The 20,643-nt window shown below is 44.8% G+C and overlaps 1 protein-coding gene across 4 annotated transcripts in view; it reads left to right on the forward strand.

Annotated features, from left to right (window-relative positions):
* Positions 1 to 20,643, forward strand: part of LOC119179129 (uncharacterized) — a 62,660-nt gene that overhangs the window by 38,732 nt on the left and 3,285 nt on the right. For 3 of the 4 annotated variants that reach the window (XM_075869517.1, XM_075869515.1, XM_075869516.1), the window contains exons 6-7: positions 3,139 to 3,200; positions 5,780 to 5,869. In XM_075869517.1, coding sequence (XP_075725632.1) covers positions 3,139 to 3,200; positions 5,780 to 5,869 — 152 coding nt within the window. Of the gene's footprint in view, positions 1 to 3,138; positions 3,201 to 5,779; positions 5,870 to 11,675; positions 11,727 to 20,643 lie in introns of all 4 variants that reach the window. The other variant, XM_075869514.1, reaches the window with a different exon arrangement.

The raw sequence follows: 20,643 nt of genomic DNA on the forward strand, positions 1-20,643 counted from the left end.
TATTTAACAGCCTCTATTTTCTCGAATAGCACAGCTATCCTAGCCTTTTTAGATAGCGTACTTGCTTTAAACGCAGTCAAGTTGAGATTGCAATGGGGCCTGTCCGGACCCAACGAAATACGATACTGCCTTGAACGCAGCGGCACTCTATTATTTAGCATTTAGGAACTTTTCCCGTTTACTTTTGATGCACTCGTGCCACCCGGACGCATACACTCAATGCAACAATTTTACATAAGTAGCCGATTAGTTCACAAAACAGAAGCGCGCAACTCGTCAATCCCCAGGAAACGTCAAAGTAGGGAGTGCCAATCTTCCGAATCAGCATAATTTTGACATTGCGAAGATTTTGGAGCCAACAAAGAAGAAAACGAGTGAGACAGAAAGACATTAACACAGGATAAACGCGTGAAAAGGAGAGTCATTCAAAGCACTGAGGTGGGCTAAGCTCGCAAAGGTGGAAGTTTGTACCCGCACCGTTTTTTCAGCAACTATGGAGTTTCAGACAGTTCATATAAGGCCAGGCGAGCTATGAGTAAAGTGCAATCGAGTTCTGACAGGCAATCAGGTGGTATTCTGCAGTGCTAAGAAAGTGAAAAAGAACTCAGCATTAGCGATAGCGCATTACCTTAGCTTGCAAGGACAAAATTCCGTTCGAATGCCGAAGCCAGACCATTTTCATTGTATATTTATTTGAAACGCTTGATGAAGAAATCAATAAAAATAAAGGAAGAGGTCTGCTGTGTGACCTCACTGGCGATACCTGCCGGCAATGCACTCTTCACCAGAACAGGATTGGTGACCCTGGTGCGGTACTTGGCCACTACCTCCCAAATCAACGCATCAATGAACATTTGGCCCTCAGTTCTCAGTAGCTGTGATGCAAGTGTCCGAGGTGGCGGTCAGACCTGCGACGCAGCGGAGAACTCTTTGAATCCGTGGGCCGTCTTCAGCTGAAGACTAAGTGTATGAAGCGTCACCATCTTTCTGACCTTTAAATATATTGAATAAATGAACAATTATGCCATATATCGCAGCTGATCTGTGATACGCAATTGTTAAGGTCTCATATAGGCACCGATAGCTGCGCACGAACGTTGTGTACATTGATTCACTTTTATTTTTTCACCTTTTGAATGGCTCACCTTCGGATCGTAGAGTTCAGGGTAGAATCTCCAAGCTAGATGCGGTTTCAAATAAATTCGTGGTAACATTTCCCGTCCTATTTACAAGTTAGGTCCATGTGCCTTTCATTTATAATGACAATATACTGCAAGTTCCACGCAATACATCTGGCTTGTGCCACATTAGAGTGGCCTTGCTGCATTTTAGGGGCGAAGCTTGCTAAGTCAGAAGCAAGTCCGGTGCTCTCGAAGCCATGTCTATTTTCCGGAGTGTTCACCAGTTGGCGATTCGGCGTCATACAAGGTAGCGCATAGGGTAAACAGAGATCACTAGATGGCACTCGCGTGGCACAGGTGATGTATTGACTTCAAGATGGCGCTGCGGCGCTCACTGCATGCGCTCGTGTGATGGGAGAGCACGTTTTCCAGCAGTGAGTGTGTTTTCATTATGAGTGACAAAACAATTCCGCGGATTGGAGTGCTCGAAAAACTGCTGCAGTGCTTGCTCGTCGTCTTTACATGATCATCGACTTGGCGAAATTATATGTAGACTCACGCGTACCCCCAAAACCTCCGGAGCTTCTCCCGCTCATCATCATTCATCCCGTAGATATGCTGTACTTTTTATGTGAATTTTAAAAAAAGAATCCTAATGACGATCCTATGAAAAGTTGGGAAAGCAGAAGACACAATAACACAAGCAACATATATTCAGTAATGAAGAAATCACATCAAACATTGTAAGCAAAACTTTATTGACTCCGCCAAATTAAAAAATATATATATGCTGGTGTGTGGGATATAGCGTGGAGCAGCCATGGAAAAACTTGATCCTACCAAAGAATAGTTAAAAGATACGTTCATTAAGCATTACTGAGGCCATTAAGCCCTGCTGACTACCAAGATCTCACCCGTTTCTCCTCGTGCTTGACGGTACTTATTCTGTATCATCGGCTAGACCCCCATAACTCTCGAAAAAATCAACACTGGAATTAGTCCTAAAAGGCTAAGCTGGTAGGAATTTAAGCTGAGAGGTGGGTTGGTTCTTTGCCAAGATGATGCTTTTGCTTTTGCTGAACTCTTTGCTGGAGAGCTTCTTACGATGATAAGCTTTTCGTAATTTTTTTGTAGTGGTTCTCTTGCGAGCACCTTTTTACTAGTGCACTAATAAAAAGAAGCCTTCTTTATTATCTAAGATCATTTAAAAAGCGTGGCAATTGTTTTTTAACGTGAAAAGGCTCGCATTCCTGTTGCAAGTGAAGCGCAGGATTAATCAAGAAATGGTCACAGCCTTCATGCAGACAATTTTAACGAATGAAGTAGGTGTATCTATTAACGGTGTCTAAATGTGTATTAAACAATACAGACGGTCTAAATGAACACACAGGTACATATACCACGCATCACAGTGAAGCATGGTCTATACCCCAATCACGGACAAAGTAACGCATGCAAGTATTGAAAAATCAGATTACCCAGACTGCCTAGTACACTCAAAAATACGTGTTTCAATAAATACACATAACGCGGTATCAACAAGGTTCACTTACTCAGTAACTCTATTTGTGTGTTTTTCGTTTCTAGATACTACTACTGTCTTTGCGAACAGTGTGCTTGAGCATGTATTCAGTTCACATTTATGGAAGAGATTGTTTCCTCACTCGCACCTATATTTATGTACTGCACATTGCATTGTGCATTTTAAGTTTTTGCTTGTATTGTGTAATGGTCATTCATTGTTGATAACATCCTAATATTAGCCCAAGGTTGTCCATTACCACCTCCGCCATTTGCTGGCACCATAAAGAACTGGGTCCAAGAGCTCCTCAAGCTGCCTAAAGCAGCTTTTTTTCTTGGCCCCTGTGATTGTATAGAAAGTTTGAAATAGAAATAAAGAATAATAATGAGAAAATAAGAGATATGCGAAATATACGAGATCTCTCGTGATGATTTGCTTAATGCATCTCAATATTGTGATTGAGTTGATGAAGTTTATAATTTTTAATTTCTTAAGGAGGGCCTTCTTTGAAGTGGAGCTCAAACAGGTGGCCATCCTTCGCATCACTGGTTATTTGGGTGAGCACCCATGTTCCACTTTCATGTGTAAATACGTGGAAAAAATGCTGCCTGTGTGAATAGTCATTTTGTAATCAGTATTGTGGTGAACACAATTTTATTATGCGTACCGCTCGGTAATAGATTTGATTAAGGGATTTACGTATATTATTCTGGGATTACGTATATTCTGGGGTGTTAGTATATTCTTCTGGGGTGATAATGCTATATCTGCTCGTGGTTCCTTGTGTGTCTGAAGTTCATGACAATTGTTTACAAATCCCAAAATTGATTCAGTAGAGAAGCGCAGTGTCCGAGCGGTATTTATTCATTATTATGTGACATGACCTATCATCCACAAATGAATTGCATTTACTGCATGTCTTCATATTTCTTGATTGTGCACTTTTGGGTTAGTATAACTTTTGGTGTCCTATTTTCAACGCCTGATCAGCAGAAATATGTGGTTGTGTAGCTTCGTGTTCGATTATGTTGTAGATACTATAAGCTCTTGATTGGCATTAGATTCACGTTCATTATGGCCGAGGGCTGGGCAGCGAACAGGCCGCTAGAGGCGAATTGCGCACACGAGTAATAGGTGTCCGTCAGCTTTCATAAAAATAAATTAGTGGCATTGATGATTGATTTGTGGGGTTTAACGTCCCAAAACCATGCTATGGTTATGAGAGACACCGTAGTGCAGGGCTCCGGAAATTTCGGCCATCTGGGGTTCCTAAACGTGCACCCAAATCTGAGCACACGGGCCTACAACACTTCCGCCTCCATCGGAAATGCAGCCGCCACAGCCGGGATTTTATCCCGTGACCTGTGGGTCAGCAGCCGAGTACCTTAGCCACTACACCACCGCGGCGGGGCTAAATTAGTGGAAGGCATGGGCACGGGCTGTACGTGATGTTGACATCCCATGTACACAGTACAGCACATGCTGTGGCAGTGTCCCGACTTTCGCCTGGGCTCAACGTTTCTGTCTACGGAGAAAGACGGGCGCCATCTCCTCACCAGATTCACCAAGGAACAGAAGTTCCGGGATGTCCAGAGAGCCCGCTAGTTGCCGAGAGTCTAAACCTGCCAATGCCATCTTTGGGGCGACACGCAGACACTACCTCCTTACGGGGGCACTCGCTTCTTCTACCACCAAATAAAGCTCTTTGAGACAGCGATGATTAAAGCGAAGAGAAAAAGAGACGAGAAAAATTACGACAATGTACAGATGAGGAAGAAGGATGGAAGAAACGTCCCCAACACTCATATATAATAAAAGCACAATACACTGTTGAGAACATAAGCCCGATGCATCTTAATTTATTGATTGATTCATATGTGGGGTTTTAGGTCCCCAAACCACCATATGATTATGAGAGACGCCGTAATGGAGGGTTCCGGAAATTTCGACCACCTGGGGTTCTTTAACGTGCACCCAAATCTGAGCACCCGGGCCTACAACATTTTTGTCTCCATCGGAAATGCCGCCGCCGAAGCGGGGATTTGAACTCGCGACCTGCGGGTTAGCAGCCGAGTACCTTAGACACTAGACCGCCGCGGCGGAGCGAATTCAACTTAAGGAAGTGTGTTTTATTTCATGAGTGTATCGTACAGCGTACAAAACACTAACTGAAATTTTCCCACTTATTCAATCTATATCCTGTTGCTTGTACAAATGAGTTGGATAAGTACCAGCAACACTGTGAAACCCCCAAGTATTCATGCAACACCGTGTTGAATCACCATTATGCATAAAAAAAGATAAAACAGAATGTGCAGGAAAGTGTTGCTCGAACGATTGCAAAGAAGCATGAACCTGAGATAGGCGGTTTATTTCGATGCGAACTTTTTGCGCGATCTTGGTACTATGAAAGCCGGCAAAATGCATGGTACTGCTTATGCACAGTGACAGCTGTGGCTGCTTTCTGTGCAGTTGTACATAAGACACTGCAGCGGATTCTCTTTTGCAACTCTTTTGTTTCGGTTTTATATCTAAAGACGACGAAACTTCAAACTGAACAACACTTTTGGGACTATCCTAGCGTATATTCAACCACGCAAGTACTCTGTGAATATAAGCGTCAAACTCATTATTCCTGCCAGTCATGTTTCTTTACGACAGATGACAAAATTCGTCCATGGGGGGCCATTTGTGACTCGAATTTCACTGTTTTAGCTATCTTTCATTCTACTGCCTTGTGGTGAAGCCATTTTTCAGTTACATTACCAGGCAACTAGTGAAATAAGGTGACACTAAATTGAAAGAACGGTACCATTTAATAAAAACTGAAACTCTACGAATGAACCGAAAGCTTTCCAATAAATATGGTAGAGGTTCTGCTTTCGCCGTATAAAAATATGAATAGATAACTCGAAAGCATAGATCGACTAAGATCGTTCTTCAGTTGCGTGGTTTGGTGAGAATACTGCGTATATGTATGCTAAAGAAGGTTTTTGTGCTCTACAGAATTTTATTAAACTTTCATGCGTCTAGTTTCAGTGTGTAATGATAGTCAGTAAACTTTTGTGAAAGTAAGGAGAATACCGCAATAGGTTTGCACTAATTTGCTGACACAGTAACCATGCATTATTTACAGCTCGTGGTTTTGAAGACCCTAGGGTGTCTGGACTCTTCGACATTCTCTACGCGGCGAATATGTGTTTTATTGTTGGGACAAAAAAAGATGGTAAGTATCTATTGTGTCAGTTACAACAAACTTCAAAGTTTGGTTAAACTACAGCTGCAGTAACTGAAAATAATGGCTATATGTATATGCACTGTCGTTAGTAATATGTGATAATTAGGTGAGCGTGTGCTGTATACCCTGATACACTAGTTGGACCGATTTTGATTGATATGTGGAGTTTAACGTCCCAAAATGACCAAATAATTATGAGAGACAAAGTAGTGGAGGGCTCTGGAAATTTCAACCACCTGGGGTTTTTTAGCGTGCACCCAAATATAAGCACACAGGTCTCAGCATTTTCGCCTCCATCGAAAACGCAGCCGCCGCAGCAGGGATTCGATCTCGCAACCTACGGGTCAGTAGCCGAGCACCTTAGCCACCAGACCGCCACGGCTGGGCAGCAGTTGGACTAATCAGGATGGCACTGTGAAAAATGAACTGGAATATATGACGTGTTTCTGTTAACTGTTTTAACAAATAAATTCCATTCGGTTTTACGATGTGTAAAATATACGACACAAATGGTGATTTCATATGATGGCACCTCCATCAGCTTTCAGGTGGAGCAAAAAGCAGAATCGTTTGTTTATTCGTACTTTGCCGTACCTGGATTCCGTTTTAAGGGGCGAATTTGCTTGTGGTTGAGAGGCGTGTACCGTCGTCCCTCAAGACAATGATGCTGCTGATGATGAAAAACAGGCGCATTCCAGAGCAAACATTCCTTTAAAGGCATACCTAAGGCCGAGGCTTGTTTGTTGTTGTTGTGTGCTGTACTTGCCACTGACTATGACGATGAGCGAGACGATGATGCTGCTGATGATGAAGAGCAAGCGTCTTCCAGACAACACATTCTATTTGTGCCAACACGGCACAGGAGATGCAAGGATGGAAGGTGCCCACTATACGCCATGATTGTGCCAATGACGTTGATGCCGATGAATATGATGACGATGATGATCACAGACAATGACCAGTTTTTGCAGTATAGGATGGTTTGATATACTCTATGATTCATTTCTTATGACAAAAACAGCCAACAACCAGTAGGGATTGTGCCCAGACCTCGTATTTCCCAACTTCAGGCTAGATACGATACCACAAAGCAGGACTAGGGAAGAGAAATTGAAATTTGCAACTGAACACAGCTTACCAGTTATGAACAATAAACATTGTATAACTGCACACCGCTTGGCACTCATTTACATGTGTGAGGAGTCGATGTCACGGATAATTTACGGTAACGCCACGCGGTAGCACTGCTTTGCCTATACTAATCATTTTTTCATTTTGTAGGTAAGCCATAATTTTTTTTACAAACTCAGCCGTAAGCGTATGCAAAATTCATTACTTGCAGAGTCCTATGGGCGGCACAATACAGCACTCTGCCTGGCATGCCCGCTTTGTACTCGCTGGCGGCGAACAGCTGCTGATCGCTTACTAAGTAGTCAGCTGCCATTAACCCGTGAAGACAAAAACATGACACTCGCGATGGCTTTTTAGTGCTGTCGCTCTAAAGTAGAAATATGCAAAGACCCGATGACGTTAGCGACAAGAAAGCTTTCCGCTGGCCTTTCTCAAGCCACCATGCGTCAACTATTTGGCCCACACACGTTAGTCGTTCTTTCCCGTTCAGAAAATTGATCCAAGAGCCATTTTACAGACGTTCCTCTGGCTGCGAGAAAGCGAGACACCCAATGTGCGATGCAGGAGCTCCATTGGCCTTTTTTTTGTATCGTCTGCTTCTGCGTCTGCTGCGAAACGCTTCAAAATCCTGTTTTTTTTTACTCCGCTATTTTCACGCTAGAAGTGCGCACGTATCTCTTGTCGTTGCCAATAATGGTTCCAGCAGCTAATAGAGCATTTAAATAACTCCCAATTAATGAAAACACGTGGTTTATCCTTCCGTTGAAGGAATTGGTGTCACACTAAAATAAGATGTGACCTTACAGAACTAGTTGCACATTTATGGTATATTGATATAAAGGAGCTTCCAATATTTATGTTGGTATTTGACAGCTATAGCGCTGTTTAACGTGGATGCACTCACTTTGATATTTAGCGATACATGTCCATCCCAACGACTAACATTCATGATAAATGATACAAGAAACCTACGCGGTCTTAGTTTAGTGTGGTAGTTTTGGTAGTTCACAGTGAGAGCGAAACCAGAGAAAATAGTGTGACAGCCAGAAGAGCATCACTGACTACACCCCAAACTAAGGATAAAGGCGCCTACTCACGGCATGTTAGAGTTATTAAACCCCACTGCCGGACCAGAGAGAAACGCAGCGTGTGCTGTATCTGTTCTGTCGGCAGGCTAATATTTTCAAATGGGCGAGCGGAAGTAGACAATGCATAGCGGCATCCAGTAGTCATATTTAGAACATATATATATGCTTCAATCGAGGCAGTAAGGCCAACGGTTCCGCTAAGGTTACCTCCTGATGGTGTGTTAAGGCGTTGTGAAAATTGCACTTTTGCTAAAGGAAACACGCTGAATGCACGAGTGCGTAAAACTACGCCTTGATGAAGCTAATCGCTGATTTACCGGTCGTGATGAGTTAGTTTGTTTTACCAAGAACACTGTGGGATGACAGCGTTCTATGTAATAGGCGGATTTGTAAAGTATCCGGAATGCAGAACGCAATATGTTTTCACGTATACCGAGAGGTTATGGCTTCAACAACTGCATGTGGATATTTTTCTTTGTTATCTCATCATACGTATTTTTCTACGTCACTACCGTGAGGAAAAGCCCTTGTAGACCCCGGTAGATCCCGGAAAAATTCTGTATACCCCAGCAAAAAACAATTTCGCGTTAAAGAATGTAGAGAATCAGCATGTCGGAAAGGGTGTCTCAGATCCACTAACGTCAAATTTTGGGAGGGCCGAAGCATGAAATGTTAATTTTTTAAATTGGAGGTCCACATTCACTCCAATTAGACACGGAAACCAACAGTTAGCTTTGGTTAAATTTCACGTTGCGAATCTTTGTTGTTCAACTACGAAGAAAAGAATGGTCTCACCGGCCCTACATTACAGGTTACATTGCAGGTTAGGATAGAGAGATGCAAGAAAAGGACGGGAGGTGGACCCCACGCATGTCCGGTTTGCTATCCTGCACGGGCATATGAGATAGAAGCGAAAGAGAAGAAATATATGAAAAATAACACAGTCATGAGCACTATATAGGAGTAGCAGAGGCAGGTCGCTCATAATTGTTGAGTTAAGGCGGTTCAGTAATGCTTTAGGTACTTTCTGTGCTATTCAAGCACACGTTGAAGGTCCAAGCATCTTCTGTAAAAAATTGATCTGGAGTCCAGTTGGTGCAAAACTATCAGCAGTGAGCATCGCATTAGATATTACGAGGGAATGACAGACAAAAGATGTACCTGAATTACTTACACAGACGCTTCTGAATCCCACATGGCGAGAACAGGAACCACTTAGCCCTTCACTTCTTCATGCTCTTGGTAAGCGGCCCATAACATTACCCTTCTGCGGCAAAAGCGACGACTCGGTGCTGTCGGAGAAAGACGGCACGAGTTACTTAACGCAAGTGGTGGTGGATTCAGCTGTATAGTAGGATTTGAGATGCGCAAGGTGAATGATGTTGGTGTGGGGCTTAGTCAACGAGGACGAAGACAATTGTTTTATTTTATAAGTGACGTCGACTACTTGGTGGCGCATGCGGTATGACCGTGTACGGGAAGAGTAGCTTCTAAGGAAGCCCACCATGCTGGAGGCCGCAGTATCGAGGACACAATATCCAGGGAGATAGTGGGCATTTCGGTGACAGCTGTCACAACGTGATTGTTGGCATGCTTTCGAGTTGGTTAGCCAAGTGTGCGCAATGGGACGTGCGTGGTCGGCACGTGCTATGGCATCTTGACCGTACTCAGTAGGTGGGTACAGTGAACGGGGCATAATCGTGTCCATAAGTGACGTAAGAATTTGTTGAAATCAAAGGAACAAAAGACAATAACCAGCCCTGTCATGTCGGCACGTGTGATACGCGAACGCGACAAAAAGCAATGATATATATCATCTTGGCTGTGGGCGGACACGTGCATTGCCAGCACAGCTTTAATGATTCAGTTTATCTGCTCAGTCAAGAGATCTGTCTGCAGATTGTAGGTCGTGCTTAACTTATGTTTTCTAGAGCAAAACGTCAAAGTATCATTTATGACCTTGGAAAGAACCTGTCTGGCTCGGTGCCTTGAGCGCTGCCTTGGTTAAGAGCTTAGGAGTTGTGTTAGGAGTTCCACGCTGAACCACGGCAGCTTCTCCACGTTGTGAAGCAAGGAGCCTGCTACGTCTGTCGCACATTTGGTAAGAGGTGCGCGAGTAATTGGAAACCATGTTGCGTAGTCCGTGGCGACAGCGATTTATCAATTTTCCGAGACGTAAGAAGCGGACCAAGCATGTGAAGACCGATCAGTTGAAACAGCTCATATGGGACGTCAAGTGATTCACGATGGCAAAAGGCACAAGTAGTGCCTGAACGGGCATGGCGGGCATGAATATGCCGACAATCTTTAAGCATACTTCATTCGCATACCAGCAACATGAGGATAATCAAGAGTGCTGAAGGAAAAGTGGCCCCACCCTGCTGTGTGCGAAGCGCTTTTATTCACCTTGTAGGCGATAGTTTTGGAACATAGTCCGCGTGACAGAGTATCCTGTGAGCACACGCGTACCGACATGCGACATCGAACACACCTATTTAGATCCCCAATCTCTATTGTCTTGATCACAAAGCGATCAGCGGTACAAAGTGATCTGGTGGGCGGTGCAGTCTCTGCGTGTAGCGACGTTCGCTGGTAGTGCTTGAAGTGTCCGCCGGTTCACTTTGTGTGGTGGGCGTGCTGTCGATGTGATATGATGAGTCAGGGGGTGAGAATTCTGCTAGCATCTCTTGCGTTCTTCCACCGAAGGGCAGTTCGAACTCCGCGGTGATGTCGTTGCAGATATGACTTTGGTGGCGCACCCTCTCCCGCACACCCTGCAGAGTAAGTATGCTCAAGTGATATGACACTGGTTTCGTGCTGGCAAGGACTGCTGCACATATAGCCACTTGGGTCCCGATATGGAAAAGCGCACCCGAGCTTCATCACCAACAGTGAATACGTCGTGGTGATACGGGTGACACCTTGTTTAGATAAAATGGCGTTGGCACACACTGTTATCGACCACTGGTCGTATCAGGTATAGTCCATTCCGCAGCCGTCTACCAAGGAGCACACAGGAAGAGGCCTCACCTGTCGTAGCATCAGGTGTATCTAGATACGTCGAATGAAAGTCAGCTAGCTTCTTCTTGTGTTAACTGCGACTAGTTTTGGCCAGTGATAACTTCAAAGTCTGAAGAAAAGCCCCGCCGCGGTGGTCTAGTGGCTAAGGTACTCGGCTGCTGACCCGCAGGTCGCGGGTTCGATTCCCGGCTGCGGCGGCTGCATTTCCGATGGGGGCGGAAATGTTGTAGGCCCGTGTGCTCAGATTTGGGCGCACGTTAAAGAACCCCAGGTGGTCGAAATTTCCGGAGCCCTCCACTACGGCGTCTCTCATAATCATATGGTGGTTTTGGGACGTTAAACCCCACAAATCAATCAAGTCTGAAGAAAACGCTCAACCAGACCATTGCTTCTTGGGTGATACAGTGTGGTCTTTACGTACTGTTTGCTCTACTGCTTAAGGTAGGCTAGGAATTCGGCAGAAATGAACTGGCTTCCGTTGTCAGACGCTGGTGTTTCTGTATATCTAAATCCGAAGAAAAGTTCGTGAACACAAGCAATTGTCTTTAATGCAGTGGTGCTGACGGGACCATCTTGGCCACTTCGAACGGGCATCAAAATATTAGGTGCGTTATAACTTTTATTGAACAGGCAAAGCCCACGTGCAGGCGTTGCCGCGGACACGTCTACCAGCGGCGCTTTCGCTGGCAAACTGCGTGTTTGTGCGCATACGTGACAAGACCCAACACATCTCTCAATGTCATGATCAATATTTGGCCACGACACATAACTTATTGCAACCTCTTTCGTGCGTGCCATTACGGGCTGCCGCTCATGCAATTCACCTAGGAAAAATCTGTGGAACTTTTTTTGTACAATAACACGTATTCCTAACATTACACAACCTTGATATAACTAAAGCACTCGTTTCCTGTGGAAAAAAATGTTTCAAATTTCAGACACCTAGGAAGGCCAGCCAGAAATACTGTGCAGCACTATTCGACGGAAAGCTACATCCCGTGCTATTTCTTTTTTCTGCAATCTGTTTACTACAGATGAGCAAGCTGTCCAAACGTAAAGCCAGAAAGCTTTCTTCTGCCCTGACTGTTCGCGATTGCTCGATTGGGAGACGCGACAAGCAAACAGCGTCCACTTTCTGTGGTGAAGGGGGAAACTGCAAGGAAAAAGAATATGCAGAAAGCATGACTGCCCAGCTTTGCAGTCCGGAGGCTGCGATGGCAGGAATGCCCATTTTCGGGACTACCATTGTCTCAAGCGGCTTGTGATCTGTGAGAAACACAAACTTTCATGTGTAAACGTAGCAATGAAATTTCTTGACTCCAAAAACAAGCGTGAATGCATCTTTCTTCATTTGTCTGTAACCTTGCTAAACATTCGTTGACGAACGTGAAGCATAAGCTATTGGATGAACATGGTTAATACAAATGCGTGAGAAAACTGCGCCTATACCGCAAAGGTAAAGTTACACGAGGGGAGACGGGAGAAATTTTCAGTGTGCAGTATATCACGTGATGTGCGTGTCAACGAAACTTTCCGTCCTCGCTTCATCTGCTTGCCTCCACTCGCGGCACGGATGAAAATGCGTCACCGCTATCTTTATCCGTCCGCTTGTCTGTCATCTGTTCTCGATCGAGAGAGTTCTGCCCCAAATTTGTCAAAATAAGATGGATTGGCGTGACCAGAAAGGCAGACTGGTGGTCTATAAGTCACGTGTTTTAGTTTTGCGCTAACGACCGAACGTACTTCGTGTAACAATGGAAGGGCCAGGTGGTTTTTTGTCGCATAAGCACGTTGCCTAAGCATAGGAGTTGAGAGTATGCCCGAAGGTTGCGCGAGCGTTGCTCCGGCTGCGTGCATGTGACGTCTCCGCTGCTGCGTCCGATTAAACAAATGCATGAGTATTTGGTGCGCGGAGCAGTGGGATTTCACTCTCGCGGGTGAATCTAGCTTAATATGAACCGTCACATGACAACTACAATGTCAAATAAAGTCTTAGTGAATCAGAATAGGCTTTAACGATAGCAGTTCTTTGTTTTTTGTTTTTAAGTGAAAAAACGCGCTTTGACAAGTGGTGTTCCAAAGTCGCAGCTCGTCCTTACCCAAAAGCTTTTTAAAAAAGAAAAACTAAAAAATGAGAGATTCGGAACAAACTTCAAAGAGTAATTTATCATTCCCAGCAGTGAATGCAACTCCGGTTTGTCTATAGGAGCTGGTGCGTTTGCAATAGCGACCAACTTTTCCTCCGTCGGTCGAATACCGTCCTTTTTGATTAAATGACTCAAGTATTGCAGTTCATTGCAAAAACAATCGCATTTCGATGGCCTTACGCGAAGTAGGCGTTTATATAGTCGCTTCAGTATCACTTCAAGGTTGAGCAACTATTATGCTACTGTGTGACCCGTCATTAGTTACGTCATCGAGATAACAAGTTATGCCACTGAGCAGTTTAATGGCATATCTATATTACACCGAAACATTGCGGGAGCAGATGAAATGCTGATTGGTAGGCGGCTTCTCAAAAACAAGCCCTTGTGCGTGTCTAACGTGAGGTATTCGTTGCATTCATCGTCCATTTTGACCTGCTGATATGCTCTGCTTTGGTCAATCTTCCAAAAGTGTTGTCCGGCAGAAAGCCCGGCAAATAGCTTGTCTGCTTTCGGTGGAGGGTACCTTTTGATGTCCAGTATCCGGTTTAGTGTAACTTTGTCACCACCACACTGTAGGATTGAACCATCGCGTTTGACAAGTGGCACAACACGTGAAGCGTACGGGCTTGTTGCAACGGGTGTAATTATGTCTAATTATTCATACTTAGCCAATACCTGCTCGACATCAGTCTTTAGATTGAAAGGCACACTTCTGGCTTTGAAGAATTTTGGCTTCGTATCACGCCCCAAATCAGGGTACCATTCTCTCTCTCTTTACTATGCCGAATTCGTCTCTATACAGGTTCTGATAGAGGTTTAGCAAGAATTGAAGTTTAGGTGGCCTGTCAGAGCTATTGAATTTTCCACCCGCATGTCATGAGGACCTTCTATTTGCGCCCAGTTAAGCTAGATGTGTTTCAACCAACTGCGTCCCAGCAGCAGTTGGTAGTCCCGGCGTTGAATGTACAATAACTGTTGGGGCTGCTTTTTGTGAGGCACTACAACAATTGATACTTCAAAGGGCATCACTGATTCATTCGTGTAGGTTTTCAATGTGAGACTTGTCCTGCGCAAGCAAACACTGGGGAAAAGAAAACGGAACTGTGAGACAGACAAAACTGATACATCAGCCCCTGTATCAAGTTCCATGCTCACTGGGGCGTCTTCAATGGTTACCTCGACAATGACTGGTTTTTTCCCTTGCGTCTGCAGCTGGTGTTACACTTTTCAAGCTACTGTGTGGCAGTGACAAGGGACCAAGAGGCTGTTTATTTTCAACCCTCTATCCTTTCAGCTATTTGTCCCTGCAAGCACTTTTGATGTGGTCCTTTGTGTTGGAATAAGAGAATTTGGAATTCATGAACTGACAAGAGCGGATGATGTGTTTCACTGACCCGCAGCGATAACACGAGCTCGAAGCTTGCGCAGTGCGGTTACCTTTGCGCACCTAAATTTCTTCATGCGTTGTTGAGCATGTAGCATATTTGCTTTAAATAGAAGCTTCGATGGCTTTCGCCCGATGAACTGTTGTCTAAAATCTTTATTGATTGATATGTGCGGTTTAACGTCCCAAAACCTTCATACGATTATGAGAGACGCCGTAGTGGAGGGCTCCGGAAATTTCGACCACCTGGGGTTCTTTAACGTGCACCCAAAACTGAGCACACGGGCCTACAACAGCCTAAAATCTTTGCTGGTGGTATTCTGCAAATTCACTGCATGGTATGTCAAACAATAGAAAACCACAAACAAATCTGTCCTATAAAGCTTGCTCAAAAAAGTATCAAACTCACAAGTTTCTACAAGTCTACACAGCTCTGCGGCATACCGATTAATAGTCTCTTCCGGCAGTTGAGAGCGACAAAAAATGTTGCAATTTCGCCGTAATGAACAGTTTGGGAACAAAGTGGTTTCGCAGTAAGCTAAGATTTTCTGCAAAGGACTTCTTTGCGGGAGTCTCAGGAGACATTAACGACTTCAAGAATGAGTAAGTCTTTCATCCACCAGGCTTATCAAATTATAAACTTGATGCTCCTCCGAAACTTGGACAGCACGTAAAAAGGATTGGAGTATAATAAAGAACTGAGACAGTTAGAACTGTTATTCGAGACTAGGTTGGAGCGTAGGCCTAGCCATCGAAAACAGCGAAAACGTCCGGGCCGAGCATCTCGCGCTTAGCACTGACGATGTGTTTGCCGAGCTTTCCATGACCCACTTCCTCATTACATAATTCCCCTCGCGGAAGGCGGACCCAAGTAAGTGTTCTAAGGTGTCGTGAGGACAAGTGGTTCATGATACGGTTTGAGACGATCCACATGTACGATTTCACGGCCTCGGCGATGCAGGTCTGCAGTGGCCGTGAGGGGCTCGATGAGGTAGTTGACAGTGGAAGTTTGGTCTATGACGAGATAAGGTCCATGGTACCTGCTGACGAACTTTGTAGAGGTACCAGGGGAAGCACTGGGAGGCACCCACAGCCAAACAAAAGAGTTGGGCGAAAACTGGTAGTTGGACCGCCCATCGTCGTGACGGAATTTCCGCAGCCCTAGTTCTTGTGTTGTAAGGGTGCGAGATAGTTGCCGACATTCTTCCGCATACCGAGCGGCTTCGGAAACTGGTGTGCCTTCGGATGAGTCGGGTCCGTAGGGGAGAATGGTGTCGATTAGAGGTAATGGTTCTCGACCATAAAGTAAAAAAAAAGGGAGAAAAGCCTGTCGTCACATGCGGTGCCGTGTTGTAAGTGTACGTTACATAAGGAAGGATAAGATCCCAGTTGGTGTGACCGGAGGCGACATACATAGAAAGCATGTCGCCAAGAGTGCGGTTGAAACGTTCGGTCAAGCCACTTGTTGGAGGGCGATATGCTGTAGTACAGCGGCGAATCACATGGCATTCAGCAAGAAGTTCTTGAATAACATCCGCGAGAAAGACGTGGTCTCGGTCGCTTAAAAGTTCACGTGGCGCGCCGTGACGCAGAACAAAACGTTGCCGCAGGAAAGACGCAACGTCACCTGCCATCGCGGCTGGTAGAGCGGCTGTTTCTACATATCTCGTGAGATGGTCAATTGCTACAGTAATCCAGCGATACCCAGTTTATGTATATAGCAGAGGACCATAGAGGTCTATTCTAACCCGGTTGAATAGTCCCACTGGGCACAGTAACGGCTGCATTGGTGCATTAGGACCGCTAGGATCTCTCTTGCGCGGTTGGCACTCTGTGGAAGACTGAATGTACTTTTAAACGAATGTGTACATGCCATGCCAATAAAACCGAAAACGTAGTCTGACATAGGTTTTAAGAAAACCGGCATGTGCACACTGCGGATCAGCAAGGAAAGCAGCACATTTGCTGGCACGGAGATGCCCGGGTATGACGAGTAGCCATTTGCGGCCTTCAGGATGGTAGTTGCAGCGATAAAGAATTCCATCACGGATGGCAAAGTGAGAGGCTTGTCGGTGTAGCGCTATATTTGGCGAGTGGGCGAGTGTTTCGGATAGGTGATTCATCAGAGATGCAATCCACGAATCTTTGCGCTGCTCCGCAGCCAGGTGGATGGATCCTGATAGTGGAAGGAAGTTGTCTTGGTTGAAGACACTCGCAATATCAATAGAAACGTGTGAACGCGAATGAGCAGCGGCATGGGTGTGCTTCTGGCCTGAGCGATAAATGACACGAATGTCGTACTCTTCAAGCCATAAAGCCCATCGTGCCAAGCGTCCGGAGAGATCCTTCAGGAAGGATAACCATCAGGGCGCATGGTGGTCGGTAACAACATCGAAAGTGCGGCCGTACAGATAAGGCCGAAATTTTGTAATGGCATAGATAATTGCTAGGCATTTTTTTATGTTACCGAATAATTTACTTCTGTTCTTGTGAGAGTGTGGCTCGTGTATGCAGCAACATATTTTATGGTAACCAGGCTTTCGTTGGGCGAGTACAGCGCCAATACCAACACAGTTAGCATCCGTGTGGATTTCTGTGAGAGCGCTTGAACCGTAATGACTCAGTCTGGCTGGTGTTGTAAGCAGTTCACGGAGTTTCGCAAAGGCATTTTCACAGGCTGGAGACAACGCAGATAGATTGCGGTCTTCCTGAAGTAGCTCTGTCAGAGGTGCCATGATCGAGGCAAAATCCCGGACGAAACTGCGGAAGTATGAGCAAAGCCCAGTTAAACTACGCAGCTCCTTGAGAGATGCGGGCCACGGGAACTCGTGAACAGCACGTAACTTAGCGGCGTCAGGAAGAACGCCATCCTTCGATACGACGTGCCCGAGAATGGTCAGCTTGCGTGCTCTAAAGGGACACTCCTTCAAGTTTAGTTGGAGGGCCACTGCAGAGAGGCTGCGTAGAACCTGTTCCAAGTGACGAAGGTGCGTGGGAAATCGGGCGAGAATACCAACACGCACCTCAACCAAATATAATAAAGAACTGAGACAGTGAGAACTGTTATTCGAGACCAGGTAGAAGCGTAGGCCTAGCCTGCGAAACAGCAATAACTTTCGGGCCGAGCATCTTGTGCTTAGCATTGACGATGAGGTTGGCGAGCTTTGCATGACCCACAACATCATTACAGCAAGCATTCTTCATAACTAGCCCAATCTGCTGCAGAGTCATTGAATAGGTCTACTTGCTCCAAGAAGCCGACATGGTGTCGTTGGCTTGTATCGTGGCCGTTCACCAGGATTCTAAGTACCTTGCCTTGCCGCCAACAACTTGGTCGTGTTCCGGGATTTCAGAAATGAACATGCCAAAATTATTTAAGCCAGCTTTATTGGCATGCCAGAAACATAGCGCTAACCAAGAGTGCTGAAGCGAAAGTGACCCCACCCTGCCGCACGCTAAGTGCTTTTATTGACCTTGTGGGCGAGGGTGTTGCCATACGGCCCGCGTGACAGAGTATCACGCGAGCAGACGCTTACAGATATGTGACAGCTTTTTTCAGAGCGCTCTTTTTCGATGTGCAAAAGAGTCTAGCCACACAATAATTTCTGGATGTCACGGGCTTTAGTTATCACCGGAAAAATTATCATGCAATTAATATGCCGTTGAAAGCAGAGTACTCACATGTTTCACCACGCGCACGCATGCTATATTGCCATTTTGTTACTAAATGTGTAATGTTTTAGTTATATTATAATGGTGAGTAATTATAACTTTCACTAACGTAACAAATCAAGATTGTAGTGGGCGCTGAAGTGTACTAAGAAGATTACATAGTAGGTTTCTTTCTCGTAACACCATTCTCATTTTTTTAAACCAGGCTGCATGATATTTGGGCACCGTGAGTATTGGTAATCAAGACATGCGTAAAGCTACGCCCTAATTGTCGCCCACGGAGTACCGTAATCGTTGCAAATTCGCTTTTTACCTCCATGTATTTCGCAGTGTTTGCTTTGCAGGCACAAAAGGGGAGATTGCCCGTGCGTCAACACAATTTGAATTGTTTGTTTAGTAACTTGCCACAATCACTCCACTTATCATTTCGACGGCATAAATATTCTGAAAGTTTCCAATGTCTTCTTGGCTAGCAGGTGAAATTGGCATAGGCTGATATGAAATGAGTTTTTTTTTACCAACTTAGCAGAGAATTTGGTGAATGCGCAGTAAAGGCGAAGTGAGTTACAGTCATATTATACTCATAATGAATTACAGAAGAATCCATGACGCACGAATACTGACCTTGCCTCTGGTTATAGACATACTGATTGGCTTGTATAGTCAGTGTGCTGCCCACCTTGGTGGTCTAGTAGCTAAGGCACTCTACTGCTGACCCGCTGGTCTCGGGATCGAATGTCCGCTGCGGCCACTGCATTTTTTATGCAGACAAAAACGTTTTCAGGGCCATGTGCTTACAATAAGGTGCACGTTAAAGAAGCCCATGTTGTAGTAAAATTTCCGGAGCCCCCCACTATGGCGTTTTTCATAATCATATGGTGGTTTTGGGTAGTTAAACCAATACAATAGACTAGTTTGTTGTACAGGTTGCCTAATGTTAGTAGGAATATTTAACCACTAAATGGTGAGAGAATAATAGCATATACGTGTACATGCTGCCCCATCTAACTTCTGCACGAGCTTTAAGATACGTATTGATGATAAGTAGACTTTTATGTTTGGTGAGAAGAGAAAATGCGGAGATTGTTCGAGATTATAGGCCAAAATATTTCTAAGCATTATTGTTCGTCTTATTCACAGCAAAATTACGTCTACTGATACGTTCGAAATTTGAAATAGGCATTCAATAAAGATAAATAATCTAATGCCTCATCGAACACATAAAGTGACCTTAGGCGTCAACATGAGTGATGCACTACTCATTATTTGGAAATATAGTCAGCCTAAAGGGTCGTGATGACGTTGTTATTTTATCGAATTCATGACGTCACTATACTTTCACTATTATATCCTATGATGACGTCATAATTTCACTTGTCGCTTTGTCTACAATGGGCCTTTAAAGAAGAAAGTGTGAAAAACATTGCGTGCAGGAAGCATTAGGCTCGGGAGAGGGGAAAGGGAATGGGTACCCTTCACTGAAATTGTAATGAAGAAGAAGAGGAAGCTGGCTTTGGTCTTTCAGCCTGCTTACGAAAAGGCATGAGAAACCGCAGGCTTCAAAATGTTGGTATCTCCATTTTAATCGAGCATCGAAGCAGCCTGCGCTCGCACAAACGGGCAGTATGGCACTCAGTTACCTAGCACATTTCGTTACACAGGTGCAGATGCGATCAATTTTAACGGGGCCCTGCAGCACTTTTCGAGCGTTGTCAGAAACGCTGCCGATCAGTAGTAGATGCTCCCAACAACACGCTAGCGAAACATTAGAGCACATTACCAGGCCTGGAACTCACCATAATTATTAAAGTCAGCTCAAACCTGCTTTCTTTTTTCTCGACAAACCACAATATATGCCCAAAAATCACACGTCAGCAACTATCCACTCAATTGCCATTGTCTGTCAAGCCATTGTCTGACTTGAACATGGCGTGCTCGCTCGTCACAGAGATTACCATGGGAGGCTGCAACTTGTCCACGTGCGCGCGCGCAATCACACAAAAAAATCCATGCATTCGAAGAAAAAAAGAAAAAAAAAACTGCTCAAGGTCGCGAAGCACGCGTGACGTTTTTCTGTGGCCCTGCCGTCTGTTTCTGCTTAGCGTGCAGTGCTTTGTCGGGACGAGAAAAGCCAGAATAAAAATGCAGCATGTGACAAACCTTTCTACCTCCACTCGCACGGGATAAATTCGTAAAATTTTTGCGGCGTTGAATTCGTGAGGCCATAAGCTCTTCCGGAGAATTCAATCAATAGTTACTTAAAAAAAAACTGCTTCAGAAGCCCTTTAGGTGCTAACCTCATCTTGTATGTGTACGGTA

Source organism: Rhipicephalus microplus, chromosome 7 (assembly GCF_043290135.1).
Source record: "Rhipicephalus microplus isolate Deutch F79 chromosome 7, USDA_Rmic, whole genome shotgun sequence".
Classification (NCBI taxonomy): Eukaryota; Metazoa; Arthropoda; class Arachnida; order Ixodida; family Ixodidae; genus Rhipicephalus; species Rhipicephalus microplus.